We start from the raw sequence: 17,522 nt of genomic DNA, 5'->3' as shown, positions 1-17,522 counted from the left end.
TTTGTAACTGAAGATAGCAAACATCTCGTGGGAACAAGTGGTGACGATTTGTCAGCTCTAATTTAATTTACTCCCTTGTGAAAAACAAGAGTGTCAAAGTACCCTTTGGTACTAAAAAATAAAAATATCTCGTTATATTTGCATGTAACAAGAACAAAACAATCGTTACCTGCACTTACTGTTGTAAACATTAGAACTGTCTCAAATCTAAATAGTCTCATCTCCTCTAAAACATGTCCTGAGAACTAGAAGCGACTATTCGTGACCTCTAATTGAATTTACTTCTTGTGAAAAACAAAAGTATCAAGTTACCTTTGTAACTAAAAATAAAAATATCTCATTCTATTTGCATACTACTAGCTCATGAACTGTTTCAAAACTCAAGGCTGATCTCGTTCATAACTAAACTCCTCAGCCTAACCCACAGAAAATGTCGAAGTAAGCCCAATATATGAATACTACCTCCTCTTTTATAGAAGAATAAATATGGCCGTTCTAAACTGTATCAGCACCAAATCTTCTCACATACCATTTATCTTTACAACAAGAGATTTGATTGGCTGTTCATAGTAGATCCAATCTGATTGGTGTGACATACATACATCTCTCACTCACTCACTCGTTCACTCACTCACTCACTCACTCACTCATCCATCGACCCGTCCATAACATACCCCGATGTGCCGACTAAGAGGTATTTTTTTACAAAAAAATAACTCAAAAATGGTTTTCCTCTGTGTGCCATTTTTGTTACCTTGGCAAAATCCCGTGTAACCGTTGTTTCACAACGTATGCTAAATATAGGCACGCAAGGCGTGCAGGAGTTATTTTTTGTGAACTATAAGTCTCGGAGATAGGAGCATTAATGGAACTGTTTACAGTAATGATTTGGTTGATTTGACAAGTTTTTTTGGTTGCGATGTACAGCAAGAAAGAAACTGAGAGTTTATGATGTACACACAATGTTACATCGGTAATGGTAAGATAACTAAATAGTAAGCCATAAAATGTTTGACTGAACAGATTAATGTAGATACCATCTTATTTTCTAACAGGCAATTTTATTCGTTCTTTGATACAACCCACACTGTGATTGGTCTGACATGCGCACATGCATAACTCCCTCACTCACCGATCACGTAGCCCTTCCCCCGGGGGGGGGGGACTCCCTTATATGGGCTATATAGGTCTGTGCGGCCCCGAAGGGTATGGTTTTTCAGCCGTTTTGGTCGTAAATAGGGTATCGATTTTAGCTGATTTTGGTCATTTTGGTCATAAATGGGGTACGGTTTTTGCACTCTAGCCTTGATATAGGTATGCTTTAAGAAGAAGCCACTTTTCCATCGTTATCGAAAAGAAAATCAACAAAAGCCCTTCACAAATTTATATGTTTACGGTAATTTAACATTGGTTTGAACTAGGGAGCTAATTATAACGCAGGTCTGAAACAGGGTTTTGATTTGAGGGTCAGGTCGTAAATAGGGTTTCGAATTTTTGGTCAGGTCATAAATAGGGTAAAGAATATCGCAGATTTTGGTCATAAATAGGGTAAGGGTTTTGGGAAGCGGACCGCAAAGCCCCAACCAATTTTTCTGGGAGTACCCCCTCGGGAGCCCTTCCAGCCCCCAAGAGGAATTTTTGCTCAAAAATACTCAAGTTAAGAGAACTTTTCACATTTTATACGAGTCGTAAGTTTACCCTTTTTACACAACACAACGCAACAACACTACTTCACCGAAAATTGAAAGAAAGAGAAAAAAACCTCTCTGACATGTTGAAAGTCTGATTAAATTAAATTGCACTTTAACTTGGTGCCACACAGTCTTCAAAGAACATTTGAACAGTTTTCATACTTTTTACCTTTAAAAATATCGGACTGAAAAGAATGTCATAAAATGCCCATCAAATAAAAATATTAAACTGCTACTGCAGAGACGTAAAAACACTCTAGAAATGAAAGCTTCTTTTTTGTTTAATATCCTGGGAAGAATAGCCGATAACTTGTAAGCTCTAATTGAATTTACTCCCATATGAAAAACAAAAGTGTTGAGTTACCATTTGTAACTAAAAATAGCAAACACCTCGTGGGAACAAGTGGTGACGATTCATCAGCTCTAATTGAATTTACTACCTTGTGAAAAACAAGAGTATCAAATTACCCATTGTAACTAAAAAATAAAAATATCTCGTTATATTTGCATGCAATAAGAACAAAACAATCGTTACCTGCACTTACTATTGTAAACGTTAGAACTGCCTCAAATCTAAATAGTCTCGTCTCCTCTAAAACATGTCCTAAGAACTAGAACCGACGATTCGTGACCTCTAATTGAATTAACTCCTTGTGAAAAACAAAAGTATCAAGTTACCCTTTGTAATTAAAAATAAAAATATCTCGTGCCATTTGCCTACTACTCATGAACTGCTTCAAAACTCAAGACTCATCTCATTCATAATTAGCCACCATTACACTGAAAATTATGCACTCTAAATTTAACCCAATGTACGTACGTAACACTCCCCTCCAAACCGGACTAAAAATCACAAACCGGCAACATACACGTCACTCTTTATTTTTCAATTACCAAAGTCCTTGTGTTTATACACACCTTGTGTTTCTCACGTACCATTTACCTTTACAACAAGAAATTTGATTGGCTGTTCATAGTAGATCCAATCTGATTGGTGTGACATACATACATCTCTCAATCACTCACTCACTCACCCATTGACCCGTCCATAACATACCCGACGTGCCGACTAAGAGGTATTTTTTTTACAAAAAAATAACTCAAAAACCCAGCAAAAACACAACAAAACAAAAGTCACCAGACATATATATAACCCAAAGTTATTGGAGGGGGGGGTCATTGAAAGAGTCATTGAAGTAAACACATTTTGCAGGTTAGGCTTGTTTTTCGCAGCAGGGGTGAAAACAAATGACATCATCGAAAAGCAAGTGCACACAAGGCGGCTTAGTTTTTGGTTGTGATTCTGGACCGTGTAATCATCAATAACATGGCCTGTTTCGTTGGGATGCCAGATGACGTGCTACATAACTGGAACAATTAATGTTCACGAACACAGCTTTTGAATCGCATTGGCTTGGGGATGTTTACTGTGGGAACAGCTTTATTTCACTGGCTCCATTTGTCCTGGGATTTATTGATTAGTTCCAGTTGAGACAAAAAGTTCAGTTAGCCTCAGCTCTTACGCAGACGCTCCTACCCCCTCATGAAAAGTTCAGTCTGTATCCAGTCGAAATTGTTCGAAAAAGTACTCTAAAGCCATAAGAGGAAGCCTGAAGCAAGGACCGGCAATAGAAATGTTGTGTGCTTTTATTCATCAGCGGAAATATTAGAATCGGTCGCTGGTTGCACGGAGTTTGTTTACGATAAATCAGCTCCGATTGCAAATATTAGCTAATATCATATTCGTGCTTCCAGCTGAGAAAACTGTATGTAAATTATACTTTTAGAAATTAGCTTTTGTGTTTAAATATGACCAGTAAATGTGAAAATGTTTAGCGTGAAGTTTGAAGGCAAATGCAAATATTTAGTCCTTTTAAACTTGTGAATCTACGGAAACTGCACCGTCACACAACGTATCAAGAATCATGGTTTATCAGTCGAGAGGACCTCAACTTGCTAACCATAAATACACTGGAAAATACTGGGCTTTGTCATTATGTTATATCTGTCCGTAAAACTTCGGTTGTTGATATAAAAATGCTGATTTTAGCAATAGACGGGAGTTGAAAGTAATGAAATCAATCAAGTGTAAATTTTCTTCAACAGTTGCAGACTACACGGCGCGTCATGCACAATGTTTACTAGAATTTCATTTTCCGCAGAAATTGTCGGGATTTCCAGCTGATCGAATGTGACATAATTTAAATATGTAATTGCAGAAAGTTCTGCCCGAGAACTGGAACTTTGTATGATTGACTGATTGCTCCTTATTCATCCAAGAATTTCGCGCATATACAGAGAGCGAATGTTTACCCACCTTATAATAAATGGCGCGTCAAAAATAAATACGGCAGCGAGTGTCTGAAAAACACTAAGACCTAAGGCCAAAGACTCCTTCCGAATCTCAAAAAACAACACCCGGTAAGAGTAATCACACTAATGGCTGCCACACAAAAACACTCAACCTTTTGCTAGTGGAACCCAGTCTACACGGCAAGTAGAAACCACGTGACAAACGCTTTACTCTCGTGGACAAATAAATAAATATCGCTGGCGTTGACAAAGTGTGGGAAATCCCACACAAAAATGTATGGAATGATAACTTATTTACTGGCTATGTTATCTATTCATGGATTTTTTAGATGCTGGACGCCTTTGCAAAATTGATTGATAAGTTGCTATACCTTCTTTTGGTCTTATTGTTGCTTCTGTAGGAACCTACATAGGTTAACACCCCAACATTTTATTTCACTATGGAGAAGGAAGGTAACCACGTTCTACCCTTTCTCAATGTCCCACATTTCCCTGTCACCAGGACACATGGCATAGAGACCTTCACGGGTGTGCTAACCTTTTTGTCACACAGTAGGGCTGGTCAAAACCCTTATTGAAAGAAAAAAAAATTAAGATAAACAACACGTGGTTGAGTTTTCAAGTTGAAATTGTTTGTAATTTTCTGCAACAATCTCTATCCTGAACATCTCTTGAATAGCTTAATCCACCCCTATATTCCCAAGATGGTAGAAGGATACGGTGCACAACCCACAGCAGGTGTCGAGCCACAAGAATCACGGCAATTTTATTTTAAGATCCCTTGCATTAGCCCGTTCTCAAGTATAGCGCAGCATAGGGTGCGCAAACTTGTCAGTCAGTTTTGGAAACCTATTGACATCAAAGCAGTCTTGTTTACCTTTAAAAGTAAGATCCTTTTCTTGATAGGCTCCGTATGCGCATTGTGTATAAAATTTCCTGTGTAAGTTGTAAAGCTTGTTACACTTGTGAAACGAGCCAACCCAGCATTTATCAACCTGCATCCATGAGCACTTGTAGTCAGAGAGATCTTCTCACGTTTTCAAACATTTACAAAGTTCAGAATATTGTTCAACACTGTTCTGTGGCATTTTGTAACAACGACGCATTTTGTAATAACGATTGCAGCATTTTGTAATAATGTGCGCATTGTGTAACAAAGTGTGCAGCATTTTTTAATAAATCCAACCTACGCATTTTGTAATAAGGGCTGCAGCATTTTGTAATATTTATAAGTGTAAGCAAATTGTAATAATGTCTGACGCAAATTGTAATGAGGTATCACAGGGCACAGAGGAGTCGTCATTAAATGCACAGCGCTAATCACCTTCGTCTACTGTAGAATACTGTGTTAACTTCCGTTTAGAATGAATGGTGGTAACTGCGGAAATACAAATGATGTGATCACCCCAGTTGTGATTGTTTATCCGTTTATTCTTTCTTTAGTGTTTCGTTTTTGTTGTGGGAATCTCAGCTCGTTAAACTGAATACTAAGTAGATGGACCTAACCTAAATGGTCCTCAATCAAAACGTTTGGATGCCATCTTTAACGGCGACAGAAGTTCCTCTTTTTTCGCCCGCCAGCTAACAATAACATCATTTGTTTTAAAATTCACACGCTGGTCACTGAAAGTGTAAACTGGAAGGGATTAAGTGGCAATACGAATTAAAGATAAACTGAAAAACAGAATTCTGCAAAAGGGAAAAGCGGTCCGAAAATAGGAAATAAAATACAATGCCGTCACACTACACTTTAATAAGGGACGAACCATTAGAAAAGTGATGGCGGGTGGGACATTTTCAGGTTGCAGGAATTTTTTTCCACGTCCATTGCCTTTGAAGAATTTTTTTGGGGGGAGGGGGTCAGGTCTCCTGCAGTCATTTTTTTGGGGGGGAGGTGGGGTGGATAGTCTACTGTCGCAATCTTAATCTTCACTCGCCACAATCTGATTGCCTGAAACAGGCTTCAGACAAATATTTTCTATCTTTCACACAGTCGTTTTGTTTTACTGTCAAAATTATACTCAGGAGGAAACATAACCAAGTATCAGACACATTTGTAAGTGGCTATTACCCAACTGATGGGGCTGCGTTGCATTTTTTGTTTGATGTCTAGGGAAATAACAATTTTATTTATTCCTTCCCATGTTAATAAAATTTATTCTTGGCATGCAGTGAATGAAGGTTTTAGCTAGATTTCTGTGAATAGCCATCCAGTAACCATGATATGGGGCCAAAGGGCCTTTTCTGCTAGGGGGTCCCCCCTAGAAAATTTTGCACAATTGAAACGTTTTTGGTGCGTTTTCCACGGACTTGAATGATAATGCGTCGTTTACTCTGTCAAAAAGCTAAAATAGATGGAAACAGCCCATACTAAACGCATCAGTTGTGTTATTAAACACCTCCATGATTGTCTTTTATGACGTTTATCCAACGTTGATCTTAGCAGCCATCTTAGGGAAGTGTTACGGTTCGCCATGGGTGTGCACATGTGTGTCCACAATCGTCATTTATACATGTCAGTTGCGAAATCACTCCTATATATGTTGAGGCTTTTAAAACACGGCATGTGCTTCCTTAATTGCAAACGAATCAAGCAGGATAGCTGTTTATAGCACGTGTGTTTTTGTTTATCACTTTAAGGCCATGGTTATCCATAAGGGTTTTTCTGCAAGGATGTTTGGCTAGCAGTGTCCATGATGAGGTTGCTCCACACAAAATGTATCAGTCTTGAAAGTGAAAAATGTCCGTTTTCCTAATTGTACAGAAAACCAGGTGAATGGGGATTAAAGGATCCAAACATTAAAACTACGGTAAAAACTGGCTGCCAAGGTGCCCTTCAGGCGAGTACAATTTGTAAGCTTGAGAGTGCAATTCGCTCTGCAGGAATTTTGTTTTTCGTCATTTCTCCTTTCCACAATTTTGTTTTAGTCACCCTCCCTTGCATGAATTTTTTTTTGCTTCCCCCCAATCACTTTTCTAATGGTCCGTCTTTAATGTCGTCACGTAACGCTCTTCCCGGGGAGGCGCCGCCGTGGCGCTGTATGGGTGCTGTATCGACTTCTGATCAGAAATCTACAACCCTTTTTGAGTTATTTTTTTGTAAAAAAAATACCTCTTAGTCGGCGCGTCGGGTATGTTATGGATGGGTCAATGGATGAGTGAGTGAGTGAGAGATGTATGTATGTCAAACCAATCAGATTGGATCTACTATAAACAGCCAATCAAATTTCTTGTTGTAAAGGTAAATGGTATGTGAGAAGATTTGATCCCGATAGAGTTCAGAACGGCCATATGTATTCTTCTATAAAAGAGGAGGAAGTATTTATATATTGAGTTTACTTCGACATTTTCTGTGGGTTAGGCTGAGGATTTTAGTTATGAACGAGATCAGCCTTGAGGTTTGAAACAGTTCTTGAGTTAGTAGTATGCCAATGAAACGAGGTTATGAATCATCGCTTCTAGTTCTTAGGACATGTTTTAGAAGAGATTACACTATTTAGATTTGAAACAGTTCTAACGTTTACAATAGTAGGTGTGGGTAACGATTGTTTTGTTCTTGTTGCCTGCAAATATAATGAGATATTTTTTTTTTAGTTACAAAGGGTAATTTGACACTCTTGTTTTTCACAAAGGAGTAAATTCAATTAGAGCTGACGAATCGTCACCATTCTTTCCCACAAGATGTTTGCTATCTTTAGTAACAAATGGTAACTTAACACTTTTGTTTTTTATATGGGAGTAAATTCAATTAGAGCTGACAAGTTATCGGCTATTGTTTCCAGGATATTAAACAAAAAACAAGCTTTCATTTCTGGACGGTTTTTACGTCTCTGCCGTAGCAGTTTAATAGTTTTATTTGATGACATTCATTTCAGTGCAATATTTTTAAAGGTAAAAAGTATGAAACCTGTTCAAATGTTCTTTGAAGACTGCGTGGCACCAAGTTAAAGTGCAAGTTAATTAAATCAGACTTTCAACATGTCAGAGAGGTTTTTTTCTCTTTCTTTCTATTTTCGGTGAAGTTGTGTTGTGTTGTGTAAAAAGGGTAAACTTACGACTCCTATAAAATGCGAAAAAGTCTCTTAATTAACTTGAGTATTTTTGAGCAAAAATTCTTCTTGGGGCTAGGAAGGGCTGTGTGATCGGTGAGTGAGAGAGTTATGCGTGTGCGCGTGTCACACCAATCACAGTGCGGGTTGTATCAAAGAACGAATCAAATTGGCTGTTAGAAAATAAGATGGTATCTACATTAATCTGGAGACGTATCAGATTACTGTAGTTTATGGCTTACTATTTAGCTATCTTGCCATGACCGATGTCACATCGCATGTACATCATAAATTCCCAGTTTCTTTCTTGCTGTACATCGCAACCGAAAAAACTTGTCAAATTAACCAAATCATTACTGTAAACAGCTCCATGAATGCTCCTATCTCCGACACTTCACCCAAAAAAGTAACTCTTGCACGCCTTGCGTGCCTATGTTTTTAATTTCAAGGCCACAAATCAACACCATTTTATTACTACTCAGTGTGGCAGTGAAAAGTTCTTCTTGGCACTTTTCTACTCCCAAATTAGCAAGAACTTGAGATGTTAGTCTTTGCACCGTTGCATTTTCTGCTTTTGTTTAATTACCGGGAACTTGTGCATCAATCGTTTTGAGTTTTACTTGAACACCGGCCAGGCACTACAGGCAGATGGATTTACAATGACAGACAGATTAATTTCTCACGGCTACTGATTATTCCCATGGGCATTTATAGCCAATCGAAATTTACGGGTTATACCCCTGTGGATATCTCAGCCAACTGGATAATTTTACTCGTCTCGAAAGACGAATTTTGGGGGTATTCCTGTCACGCGTAACTTTTTAATTCGACTGATGAGGCCGATGAGCCAGATTCAAAATGTTTTCCAGATTCATCGGTTGTTGTTGTTGCTCTTTTGCTGTATTCTGCCGTTTGTTCATAGTGGAGATAAACAAAAGAAGAAACAGAGACTTTGTTACTTCTTTTCAAGGGAAAATTCCACGTGCCAGTAGCTGAGCGGACGAGATCACAGAAAAGTGCTGTGGTCCAGTTTTGGAGAAGGACGGAACTGTTTACTCTAGGAAACGAGGAAAGTCCCACGCTATATTTCAACGGAAGAAAGGTAGTCAAAAAGTCGGAGGTTTCGGGAGTTGTTGCAAAAACATTTAAAGAAACCAAATCGGCCGGTTACAAAAACCTAAAACAAAGGTCACACGATAGTTACACAGGACTTACTGGGCGAAAGATACGACAAGTCACCTCAAGTAACATTAGATACCGTGTCCACAATGCAGCATTTACAAACAAAGCTGTACCAAAGCCTGTTAGAGCACGCCACGTACAGTCGCAGCACCAGATCGATTTGGTTGACTTGAGCAAGGAGCCAGTTGAGCTTGGAGGGAAGAGTTACAGGTACATTCTCTCTGTCATGGATGTATTCAGTCGTTATCTCTGGCTCGTACCGCTGCTCACAAAGTCAAGTCGAGATATAGCAAGGGAACTCAAAAAGATACATGAACGGGATGGGCCACCGGATCGTCTTCAAAGTGACCAAGGCCTGGAATTTCATGGGTGTGTAGAAAATATTTGCAAGAAGTATAAAATTCGAGGAATTCGAAGTAGGCCTTACCACCCACAATCACAAGGCAAGGTTGAACGTTCGCACCGACGATGGCGTGACAAAATGATGTATGACTTACTGGCTATGAAGGGGAAAGGAATCAACTGGGCCAAAAACCTGCCAAGGTACTGCAGAATCCTAAACGAAGAAAGGAAAGAAGAACTTGGCTGGTTAAGCCCCTTTGAAGTTTACTATGGGCAAAAATCGAATGTTGTGACCAAAGCATCTTTAGAAAACTACTACATTGACAGTTTTCCGTCAGAAACTTTAAAAACCCCAAAAAGGAAAGGCCTGTCTAAACACCATATGACCGTCAAAAACGTTAGGAAAAGAGCCAAGTCTTACAACCTAAAGCTGGAAAAACAGTTGATGAACAAGCACATGCATCGCAACCGTCTTCCAACAGAGTATAAACCAGGAGAGAAAGTCAGGCTAAGGCTTAAGTCACAAAAAGGGAGGATTGCTCCAAAACGAAGGCACATTTTGAAAGGCGGGGTAGTTGCAAGAAATCTCAAAACCTCGATGTATAAAGTATCATCAGTACAGAAGAGGATTTCTGTGGAAGATATCACAAGTGTTAGATCTCAGGAAGAGAAAGCAAAACGGAAAGAGCAAGAACAAAAAAGAAAGAAGCGGCTGCATCGAAAAAAATCTCGTATTGTTTTAACTCGCGAGGATAGATTAGAGTTCTTTAGAGAAAGCACTCTTATTGCCTTTGATCATCCCAAAGATGGCAATTGTCAGTTTAGTGCACTATGTTTCTTCTTGAGGAGGATAGGTATTGAAAGATCACCAGAAACGCTAGGAAAAGAGATTGTAAGATACGAGAAAATCCAAACGACTTAGAGAGTTTTCCCTTGGAACTATTTGTTGGTCAAGGATGGGCTGAATACTTGGCCGAAATGAACAAAGATGGCACCTTTAGAGATCATATAACTTTACAGGCCGCGTCGAACATTTTCAATGTTCAAATAACCGTTCATTCTTCCCTCGGAGTAGGGGCAACCACTATGATTTCGCCATTTACTGAGGTTGGAGTTACCAATTTCAACTTACGACACTTTGCGGAAGGGCAAGGAGAGCATTACGTGTGCCTAGAGGTAGAGGAAAATGCTGCTGAAAACTGTTCAAATGACAAGCAAGAGAACCAGGAAGTATGCAATGAAGACGAAAACGACATGGAGAAAGCGGATGAAAATAATGGCAAAAGAGAAAACAAAACGAATGGCGGAGCCAACCGAGAGGACCAGACAGCAAAAGAGGGCATATACGAGAATCAGAATGACAATGATCATCAGCAAAGAAGGAGCAAAGAGACATGTTCATTTGACCACCTTCCAAACGAAATAATTGCCATGATTTTTGAAACAGCTCTACGATCTTCAAACCCCAGTGATGCCTGCATTCTTTTCCAGGGACTAAGAAATGTGTGCTCTCGATTTCGCCAGTGCACCGATACTTTCGCTTACTTGTTACCGGAAATATACTATCATGACGGATCCCCTTGTATGATCAGTGTAAGGTGACTCATAAAGGAGTTTGGTCCTTCAAGTGGATTCATCCTTGAGTTAAGACGTATAATTAATAGCAATCGTTGGCATCATGCATGGCTCGAGGTAAATGCCATAAGTTTAGGTTGGTTCCGAATTAAGAACATTTTTTGGCGCAAATAACATGCTATTTTTTTTGTTTAGTCGCTTTTCTGTATCAGCGTGTTTTCGGTTGTTGTTATTGCTATACTTTGTCATTGCTGTACCTGTTAAACCAGCTTTTTGCCGCTAGATACTATAACTAATGTAAAATGCACAATGTACTATGAAGTTTAAAGTTAAATACGTTGTAATATCACATTAAAGTTCGTGTTCAAAGTTTTAGAATTGTGTTGTTCTTTTACTACTTTCGTGGCAGAAGAGATGGTAGACTCGCCAGACATTCCTGTGCATTCTTTCGTGTTAAAAGATCCCCTCACTGACCCATTGGTTTTACGGCCGGCGGCTCTTGGCCTTCAATCCTTGTAAAAAAGTTTAGGAACACTTCAATAACAACGGTCTGTTGTAGTTGACCAGAATTAAAATTCCCCCATCCCCCTCTGCAAGCAATGTTGTGTTATGAATTAAGATGTAATAGAGCCGTAGGCTATGGCACCCTGAGGCCCAATATCCATGGCCCATGGCCCACTCCCTTAGTTAAAAGCCGCCATACTGAATATCGATAAATCCTCGGATTGAAGTCGAGTACCAAAGGACAAGGTTTTGGCTGCCAGTATATCAGAAAAATTGCAAAAGAACAGGCTAAGTGTACAAAAGTGAATGTTAATTAATTAATGTTACATATTCATTTCATACTAGTTAACAATCAACAACCATAAAGATCAGCGGTGTCGGTTACCACATTAACATCATTTGAAAGAACTCATTACAATTTGCGTGAGACATTATTACAATTTGCGTGCACTAACAGATATTACAAAATGCTGCAGCCCTTACTACGAAATGCGTAGGTTGGATTTATTACAAAATGCTGCACACTTTGTTACACAATGCGCACATTATTATAAAATACCGCAATCGTTATTTCAAAATGCGTAACTTAATACAAAATGCGTTATTACAAACTGCCGTAGAACGAACACACTGTTTCAAAGACTCTGTAGTTACTAAGTTCCAAGCAAAGCTTAAGAAATCTATGTACATAAAATGGAAAAGTCCGACCTCAATAAACGGGTCAAACACAATTTGACACTTTCCTTGTAGGCACCTTAGCTGGGAGTTTATGATTAGGTCCACGCAAAAAATAAGTAAAAGAAAAGAAAAAGTTCCAGTCTTACTAGGAGTTGAACTCATAGCCTCCCGCTCACGAGGCATATGTCTTCTCCACTGCGCCTCTCTAACAACTATACTATTTGGGGAGAAAATATTGAATAAATCAGTTTGTATGGAAGCGCTGGGTAGTTAAAACAGCAGGCTCAAGGATGTTCCCAGCACGGACCTCATTTATTGTTGTACTTTTATCTTTCTGGTAATTACCTACTCATAAGACTACAATACCTCAACCCAATAAATAAGACTACAATCCCGGACAAAAGTAGTTGGGACAGTTGAGCTGGATCACGTATCCCCCTTCGTCAGTGTTGGAAAATGTCGTGTTTTTTTTCAACAAAAAGGGAAAAAATCACCTGATTATCGACATTGTAAGTGGGGGGAGGGGAGAACTTGCTTCGTGTCCCAACTTTTTGTCTGAGATTGTAGCCGTAAGCCCAAAGTATGCATTCCGGACCTTTCCCCAGCCACACCTCCTCGTGTTCTAGCACGTGTGTCCCATGCGCCGAGTTAATATTTCTCTGAGCTTGTGATCTTGATGCACTCAAGACAACATAGAGGGTCTCTGAACAGACCAAGGAGAAAACGTTTATTTATTTCTCTGTCGAGCTTAGCTCAAAGAAAATCTTTTGATGGTGTGTATACATGTGCACTCGTTCGTGTGGGCGCCAATTAACACGAAATTATTCGCAGTAATTATATAGAATCACCATATAACCACCATTTAGAATAATTCTCGAGAGGAATGCGCTATTGTTACATTAGTAACTCCAAGCTTGCCTCTGATTTTTCGTTGTGTTCATTACTGTTCGTCATGTTTATTGTTGTTCATTCTCTTCGTGTGGCAGACAGGCATGTAGATAGATATTTTAGGATTTTCTTTTTTCTGTGCATTTCCAAACTTGGCAAAACTTGAGCTTTACATGTATATAAACCGGCTGTGAAAAATCCTTTTTAGCCCCATTACTGATGTTTAGGCCAATAATTCTTGTTATCTTATTGACCAGTATACATTTTTAAACTCGTGGATACACGAAGCGTAGAAACGTGTTTTTTGCGGGGACTCCGATATGCAAATGTGTCACTCACTCACTCACTCACTCACTCTCACTCACTCACTCACTCACTCACTCTCTCTCTCTTTCTCTCTCTCACTCACTCACTCACTCACTCACTCACTCACTGAGGTGTAGACACTGTTCGTAATTAGTCGGCCCGAACGAGAGCACCCGAGGCCGACGCCATATTGGAATAGTAACCGTGCAGTCAGCGCGAGCCTTGCTATCGTGTTTGCGCGGTTACTACTCAAAGGATGCATCGTGCCAGCCCGAATTGATGATTTTGTAGCTTTTACACGACCATTAATGTTAGGTGTAATTCGCTAAACTGAAGTGGAATTGACTTCGAATGTTCGAATTAGTACTACGGCCAACTTGAGCGCTGAATTTCACGAGCATTTGACTCGTCCGGGCGTTCAAAATGACCAGGAGATGAGCATTTGTTTGCTGGAAAGTGGCCTACTAATGTGGTAAGCTTTGATGAGAATGTGTCTTACTCGAGGACCTTAATGAACTTATATGAGCGAAACGAACACTTCTCAATGAACGAAACCAGGACAAACATCGGCACCATTATATAATATTGTATTTCATTTTTATAATTAGTAACATCTAAACCTGAGGCCAGCCGAAACATTGTTTTGAATATACCTTGTGTCAGCCTTGCAGTAGTCTTTGACGTATTATCGTTTTACTTTTCAAGTTTGGCTGATTAGATCTCCTGTGAGATCCAACGTTCAATCAAGCTGGATCTTCGTTCAGAGCTTTGCAGTTTATAGTACTTACGTTTTTTCATGTTGAGTAGTCCACGTTCAACCGACATCGAGTTAAGTTTAGATTAAAGTTGTGTTCTCTATACTTGTCTTGTTTATTTTAGTATATTGATCTGAACTCTGAGTGGAATGTGAAATGCACATAAACTTGGAAAAAAATTCCCAAATACTTGATTTTGATAAGCTTAAATGATTTTTACCCTGTCTTGTGTTTACACTCTTGCTTCCTGATTGAAACGATAACAAAGGGAAAGAAACACCATGTGAGCTCGTAGGAGCACATGTTTATGGGTGGACAGATGTTTTGGATCAACACTGAAAATGCTTGCAAAAGAGGCTACTTATTTTGATGTATTTTACGTGCAATATATATAGAGACAAGCAGTTCCACATTGGAAAAGAAGTGCTGTCTCATAAGAAACCTTACCTATAGCCTTGAGTGAAATGCAATGAAAAAGGTCTGCAAGCTCGTACGACTTGAATACATGCAAATGTTCCCAGCAGGCAGACAAACATCAACATCAAGATCTGAGTGTATGTGTGTTGGGGGGGGGGGCGGGGGGGAGTAGTCTAATAATTTTTTTGGCAGGAGTGTCCTGTGTGACCCAAGAACCCTTAGCCATTACCATTCCATGTTCAGCTGCAATTTTGCCACCCTAGCTATTCTGTAATATGTGTGCAACGAAAGCCAACGAAAAAAGCCTACGCTTTCTGAGATAAGTGCGACCTTGCGTGGTACGAACCCCGCTTGTTTTAACAGCCTTTAAAAATACACCAGTAATTGCAAGTTCATCAACATGTTTCATCTCTAGATTACTTAATCCACGAGTTTGACCATAGGTCTCCTTTGATTTATATATATAAGAAATATTACTGTTTTTTCCGCCCAAGGCTGAATATTTTTATTTTTCTGCCAATTTTAGGCTGAAAATATTCTCCTGAATATTCTTAGATTACAGCGTATGACATTTGTATTTTCGAATGTAATTGGTGTCTGGAAGGTGTTAAAGTGATTTGGGGGCCAGCCTGCAAGCATTAAACGCACATAACTTCCCCTAATTTCGTAAAATTTCAGCCTCGATATTCTTATAAAATATATTCTTATAACAAAAGAGTCTATTTCAATGATCCCACCTCTTAGAATTATGCTAGTGAACTGTACTCTACCCTTTGAGTCTCTAAACTGGTGTTTCTTTGGTGTTTTAGGTGGTTTGTACCCAAAGAAGACCTTGATTCTGGAACATTCTGCTACGTGTACAAAGGAGGCTACTGGCAGGCGAGGTTAAAAGACCACTTTCCTGACTCACCCTATATTTACTGACGGGCGTCTTTGACGCTGCGATGTACAGCTGTTAAACATTTATCATTATTAGCATGAAGCTAATTATAAATAGAGATTTACAAACAACAGAAAAAGAGGAAAGAGCACTAGTTGAAGTAATTCTGTGATTTTTTTCTAAACATGTTCTTAGTAATTGTATGGTCTCGACTTATATCTGAGGATTCTGCTGAATTGATTACACATTTTGTGATTTTCCTTGACTTTTTACTTTTCTGGTGATTTACCAAATTTGTCAGATTTAATACAATGGATAACTAGCATACTATCTGAACAACTTTTTCAATTTTAGAGAAGCGTGGCAGCTGGTGAGTGTTTTGTAAAATAACTAAACATTAGTACAGCAATACCTATGGAGGGGGATTTGGAACAAAATTTGGAAGTGGATCATATCCTCTGACAATTTGATCGTACCTCCAGGGAAATGGATCGTACTTCAAGAGAACTGGGTCGTACAGGGAACTGTGTCGTACCACAAGAGAAATGGAGGAATTGGGTCAGGAGTTTGAATCGCAGGCTCCTTTGCTCATAGCCTCTACCAGGCGTTCAGTTTGTTGGTGCCGGGGTTGGTGCGCAGCGCAAAAACCGCGTCAACATACGATTACTGACCAGAGTAGATACTCTTTTGATTCACCATGGTTTATTTGAATAGTGTTGAATGATTTTTTCGGAGTTCGCTCTCCGATCTAACAGAAAAGCGTTTTGAAAAGTGTCTGTAGAGAGTGATCTTGTAAAAATAAAACTTTTGAGGTTTCGAGAGGGGATCTTAGTGAACTAGAAACAGGCACAGAACAGAGTTGTGAAAGCGTGCGAAATGAATGCCGTGATCAGATCGTGAATTTCAAACTGACGCAGGCGAACGAAATCAGAGCTGACACCAGCACATCAGATCAGTTTAGTTAAGTGCTCAACATTTCATATATTCATCATTTAAACAAGCCGGCTCTTTGAAATTTGCGTGACGACTCCTTAGCAAGTCTTGTGGGAAGTACGGTGGCCTCGTAGTTAATGTGCTCGACTCGGGATCGAACGGTGGGGATTCGAGCCCTGGTCGGGGACATTGTGTTGTGTTCTTGTGCAAGTCATTTTACTTTCACAGTGTATCTCTCCACCCAGGAGTATAAATGGGTACCGGCATCCAAAGTGCATTAAAATACTACTTGTCGCTTCATGCTACGGAAGTCAGATAAGCACTGGTCTGATGGGCCACTATGTTCATATGCAGACTTTACCATACCAAATCTTGCTGTTCAGTAAACCCGGAGAGATGCTTGAAAAGCAATATCGAACATAAACCTAGGCATACCTATCGATAGAGTGCCAACGAGCAGATAATCTGTGTGCTGTGTAGCAAAGGAATTTATGTATACTAAGTTTGACGGTTACTTGATTCTTTTCTGTTGCAAAGATTATATTTCACAGACTCCGTTCGAAATATATGAGACAACAAATGGTAGGAATTTCCCGGTTAGTGCTTCAAACCACTTTTTAACACCAACAGAAGGGTGAGCCCCCCTAAAGAAACAATAAAAGGGACTTGAGTATACCCACAACGCCCTGGGACCTAGATCTCATGTTCCCATGATGGTTCGGTGGCTTTTTTCCTTGTGCTTCAAACCATTCGGCAGGTATTTTGCTTTTGCCCTGCTTTTTACAAATTCTAACCGTTTTTTAGGCTATACCTCTGTGTTTTTACACAAAGGTTTCTTTTAGGTGATATTTGTCGCTTTTCAGGATATTTAAAATCGCTGAACATGTCCCATAGCAGACACAAGTCGCGTAAAAGGTCTCGCTTTCGGTCGCCATCTTTCCGCCAAGACTCTGTTTCGTTGCCTGACTTACATCATGAAGGGTCCCCGCCGAAACGGCACAAGGACGAA

General features: G+C 39.5%; 2 protein-coding genes across 3 annotated transcripts in view; one reads left to right on the top strand and one right to left on the bottom strand.

Moving 5' to 3' along the window:
• Positions 1–16,399, top strand: part of LOC145482693 (oxysterol-binding protein 2-like) — a 157,658-nt gene extending 141,259 nt beyond the window's left edge. For both annotated transcript variants that reach the window (XM_081461332.1, XM_081461333.1), the window contains one exon: positions 15,510–16,399. In XM_081461332.1, the coding sequence (XP_081317458.1) occupies positions 15,510–15,624 (115 nt within the window). In that variant the 3' untranslated portion in view covers positions 15,625–16,399. The remainder of the gene's footprint in view (positions 1–15,509) is intronic.
• The window catches only part of LOC145482671 (endothelin-converting enzyme 1-like), a 434,574-nt gene that overhangs the window by 99,537 nt on the left and 317,515 nt on the right, over positions 1–17,522 (bottom strand). The gene's annotated exons all lie outside the window — the stretch shown is intronic.

The sequence above is a fragment of the Orbicella franksi genome, chromosome 3 (genome assembly GCF_964199315.1).
Source record: "Orbicella franksi chromosome 3, jaOrbFran1.1, whole genome shotgun sequence".
Lineage (NCBI taxonomy): Eukaryota > Metazoa > Cnidaria > Anthozoa > Scleractinia > Merulinidae > Orbicella > Orbicella franksi.
This window is presented reverse-complemented; position numbering and strand designations above follow the sequence as displayed.